The following is a 5,000-nucleotide window of genomic DNA, read 5'->3' as shown; positions in this document are numbered from 1 at the left end:
ACGCAGTATCATCATGACTTTGTTAATAAATTCAAAAACTGAATTACTAATGGGGGGAAAAAACACAGTAAGTTACAAATAATTTGACATATTATTCCAGTACTTCTCTTTAATCCAAGCCTGTTTATTGGCAATGCGGCTCTTTGGCAGAAAATGTTATCCTTTTCTCCATTTTGACTATTAACTCCCCTTTCTATTAATGTCTGCCCTTATTTCTGGCCATTCTCTTCCCCTCTTTTTCCATGTATAATAGGCCACAAATACAATTACTGGAAAGATAGCTATTCTAAGAATTTATCAACAGTGTACACAGAAAATTTTCAATTATTCATTGATGAAGATGTTCAAAGTCTCTTATTCTAGACCTCATTATTTTTTTCTAAGGAGAGTTCATAATGATTAAAAGAAAATCAGAGTGGGTCCATTAAATGTTTGGCTTACCTGTGGATCTGGGTAATCTTCCATATTTGAGTCATCATCTGAATAGCTTTCAGTATACCTCAGTAAAAAGAGGAAAAGAAACATTTTAAAGGCTTTTCTCCCACATCCTAAAAAAATTACTACCTAAAACAAGAAAATATACTGAGGCAGAATATTATGGTTGTTAAGAGTGCAGGCTCTAGAATCAGAGAAACTTAGATTCAAAATCCAGCTTTAAAATCCAGCTTTACCAGTTACTAAATTTCATTTAACCTCTCTGGGCCTCAGAATCGAAATAATAAATAATGTGTATCTCACCGGATTAATAGAGAATGAAACGAAAGCTTGCATAGTCCTTAGTACATTGTAAATGCTTAAAAAACTGTGGTTATAGTTAGACAAGCGATAAATGAAAGTGAAATGCAAATTCCCATCAGACCTTCGGGTCTCATTTAGAAATATCAGATGCCGGGAAAGGAAAGATTACAACAAGCCATAATTAAGCACTTTGAGTAACAAATTCAAATTCAACGTGACCAAGCCATGTGACCAAAATGTAACTTTTCCAAGTCTGTTCATGACGAACAAAGGTACAAAGGTTTTCGTGCAATATGGCAAAAAAAAAAAAAAGAGTATAAATCCTAATAACTACAAACTGAGAATGTAGTTTCAATTCATTATAACCAGGAGTTGATATCTAATAGCTTCAAATAATTATAGGACTCTGGTACTATTTAATATAGTTCTTTTAAGGAAATAATTAAATAAGAAAAAAGCTTTTTCTAAGTAAAAAGGTTTACATGGATGCCTTTATAAGTAAGCCATGAAGTCTTCTGTTATTCTGTTATTCTTCTGTTATTCAAATAAAATAACTTGAGGCATTTCTTTTCAATGTAAATAAGACAGATTATTCAACTATATGGAAAAAAATTGTTTTGTCCTACAATTCATGTCCTACAAACAAAATTAATTATAAGTAGATTAAAGGGTTAAATGTAATAGTATAAAGAAACAATAAAAAAGTATAGGTAATTACTCTATATACTCTTATGACAGAGGTCTAAATATATCACATAAACCATAAAGGAAAAGACTGATAGATATGACCAGGTAAAGATGTAGAATTTCTCTAATCAAAAGACATTATTAATAGAAAAAAAAAGGCAAATGGCAAAATGGACCATGCATTTTCAATACATATAAAAAGAGGTGCTATTTTATACAAAGAACTCTGAAAACTAATAAGGAAAATTCAAATACCTCTCAAATTAAAGAAAAAACCCATTAGCAAGCAAGTCACAAAGGAAACATGAAACAGTCCAAAAAATTAACCTCATTAGTTATTAAAAAATTTCAAGTAAGAACAATATGATTGATTTTTGCCTATAAAACTGGCAAAAATTAAATAATAGTATAACTAGATTGCAAGGGTACAGAGAAGTATACTCTTTATACAAAGCTGTTGGAATATAAACTGAGGTAACATTTTCTGGAGGGCGATTCCAAATGTACTCAAAAACATAAGCTCAAAAATATAAATCTCTCTAACCCCAGAAATACTTCAGGATTTTAACATTAAAAAAAAACACAAAAAAATGTGTACAAAGAAATTGCAATAACGAATTTACTACATATACAATAGTGTAAAACTGGAGACAACTAATGTCCAACAATATGAAGCTAGTTAAAAAAAATTATAGTAAATTCAAATGAAAAAGCAGCAGCTACAAAGAACATAAAGGAGATACCACCACAGATCCTATAGACATTAAAAAGAAAATGAGAATATTTTCAAAGCTTTATGCCAACAAATTTCACATCTTAGATGAAACAAATTTCTTTAAAAGTACAATTTACCAACATTGACATAAGAAGAAAAAGAAAATAGGAAGATCCTTCTATCTAGGTAAATTAAATGTTATCAAAATCCTTTCCAAAAACATCATTTCAGGCCTAGATGATTCTGGGTGAATGTTAAGAAAGAGTCAAGAAAGAAATAGCAGTAACGTTACGTAAACTTTTTTGTAAAATACAGACAAAAAAATATCTTCCAACTAATATAAGGCTAGTATAACCTTAATAACAAAACCTGACAAAGACATTGAGGAAAAGGAAAAAACTCAGACCGATAAGAATATAGACAGAAACATGTATAAAAAAAGATTAGCAAATACAATTCAACAATACATGAAAAAGTTAATATATCAGGACCAAGTAGGGTTTATTCAAAGAAAGCAAGAATGTCTTAACACTCAAAAAATCAATGTAATTCATCAAATTAATAAAGGGAGAAAGCCATAATAAAATCTTTCAATAAGTACATAAAAAGCATTTGATAAATGTAATACCTTTTCATAATAAACTCTCAGCAAACTATGAATATTAGGAAACTTCCTTATTCTGATAAAGGGCAACCATAAAAAAAACAAAAACCAAAACTGTAGCTGACATCACACTTATGGTGAAAATCTAGACTGACCATACAAAGTGTTGCTAATATGTGGAATGAGTGGAAATCTCACATACTGCTGATGTAAAGGTAAAATGGTACGAACACAGTTCGCCAGTTTCTTATACAGATAACTTTCCAGTTACCATATGACTCAGCTATTCCACTTCTAGATATTTACCAAAGGAATTGAAAACACTCTCTACTTAAAAGTTTTGGACATAAGTGTTCACAGCAGCTTTCTCTGTAATAGCCAAAGTATGGAAACAACCCAACTATCCATCAACAGATAAATGATACATGGCATATCCACACATACTCAGCAAAAAGCAATGAACTACTGACATATACAACACTGTTAAATCTCAAAATCATTATGCTAAGTGAAAGAGTCTAGATTTTACAAGTATATACTGTGTGATTCCATTTATATAAAATTATAGAAAATGCAAACTAACGTATGGTGACCAAAAGCAAATCAATGGCTGTCTGGGAATGGGGGTGGAGGGAGAAATAAACTGCCAACAGAAAACTTCTGGGGTTGATGGAAATGTTTGGTATCTCGCTTACGGTGGTTTAATGAGTCTATACATATGGCAAAACTCAACAAATTGTGTATTTAAAAAATGTACAGCTTATTGTATGTCAATTATATAGCAATAAAGTTATAAAAACTCAAGAATATTATTTCTTAACAACAAAATTAGGCGGCACCTTTTTATGTATCCGGCATTGTATGAGGGCAGAGAAAAACAAAGATAATGAGACAGTTTTGGTAATGCAAACGGGTCAACAAATAATCTCAATGCCATATAACATGATGAGTATTAGCATAAATATCTGTAAGTAGGAGTTAAGGAAACACTAAGAGTCTAAAAAAGCCTGACAAAGGCAGTAACACAGCCTTTTGAAGGCTGACTCTTGAAGGCTGAGTGGGAGATCGTGAAAGAAATGAACACTCCAGTTGCAGGAAACTATCCATACAAAGGTACAAAGAATCTGGCCTCTTTGGGGAACAGTGAGCATTCAGTACGTCTGAAGTTAAAGACTGGAGAGGTTAGGTGAGCACAATGCAAGGCCTCACTGGCCATGAGAACCATGGGAAGTTTTACAAGTAGGTGATAGGTTCATGTAGAAAAACCCCTCTAATTTGTAAGCCTTACTCATTATCCTCTTCACCTGGTCTTGCTCTTTTTGCCAGATGCTCATCTTCTAATTCCTTTAGATTCTTAAGTTCTTTCTCACTAGTAATTATGCTAAATACTGAAACGAAAAGAAAAATGTCATAAGCTAAAACAATTCTTTCTATAACTCTATTAGTAATTCAGCTCTAACACTAAAAGACTCACCTTTTTCTACCTGAATCCTAAAAGCATTTCTTTTTCTTCGACCATAGTCTATACTGAAAAACATAAGAGAAGTTTAGTACAGTGGTCTTCCCAACATTTTTCCATGAAGCACAATTTAATCACATAAACTTGCATTAATATATATTTGTGTCACTGTATTCACACTGATCATAAACCTATTTTCAAACAACTGTGGAGTTTATATTTTTACTAGTGCAATTTTTCTTGATTAGAAATGGGGTTGATCAGAAACACTGTCAGATTGTACTGAAGGGGATAGAGACGGGATGAAATGAAGGAAGGCTGCTGGACTTCTGGGATTCTATAGGAGGGGCCAAGGGAGCTGTGGACATGCATTATCCTTAAAGAAAAGGGAAGGACGACTACAAAGGAAGCTCAGAGGTTGGCAGGGCTGCCACTGCCATCATGGGTCCAAGGGGCACAGGCCTGGCGAGTGGCACCATCTCCTCCTCAGTTCTAAAGGGCAGGGCAGCCATTCCAGTGAGCCCACTGACAGGGCACTGAGCTGAGAGGAATTATTCTTAAAGTCCAGTGGAGTCTGCCCTGCTAGGTTTCAGACTTGAGACCATGATCCCTTTCTTCTTTCCCATTTTTCCTTTTGGAATAAGAATGTTTACCCTATGCCTGTCTCACCATTGTATTTGGGAAGCAGAGAACTTGTCTGGTTTCACACGTTCACAGCTGGAGAGGAATTTTGCCTCAGGATGAATCATAGCTGCAGTTACACCCAGACCTGAGTTAGATGCAATTTAGATGAGATT

The 5,000-nt window shown here is 33.5% G+C and overlaps 1 protein-coding gene across 3 annotated transcripts in view; it reads right to left on the bottom strand.

Annotated features, from left to right (window-relative positions):
- The window catches only part of NVL (nuclear VCP-like), a 55,893-nt gene that overhangs the window by 45,880 nt on the left and 5,013 nt on the right, over positions 1-5,000 (bottom strand). For 2 of the 3 annotated variants that reach the window (XM_023531017.1, XM_023531019.1), the window contains exon 5: positions 442-499. In XM_023531017.1, the coding sequence (XP_023386785.1) occupies positions 442-499 (58 nt within the window). Of the gene's footprint in view, positions 1-441; positions 500-4,032; positions 4,133-4,218; positions 4,370-5,000 lie in introns of those variants that run through there. The other variant, XM_023531018.1, reaches the window with a different exon arrangement.

The sequence above is a fragment of the Pteropus vampyrus genome, unplaced genomic scaffold (genome assembly GCF_000151845.1).
Source record: "Pteropus vampyrus isolate Shadow unplaced genomic scaffold, Pvam_2.0 Scaffold60, whole genome shotgun sequence".
NCBI lineage: Eukaryota > Metazoa > Chordata > Mammalia > Chiroptera > Pteropodidae > Pteropus > Pteropus vampyrus.
This window is presented reverse-complemented; position numbering and strand designations above follow the sequence as displayed.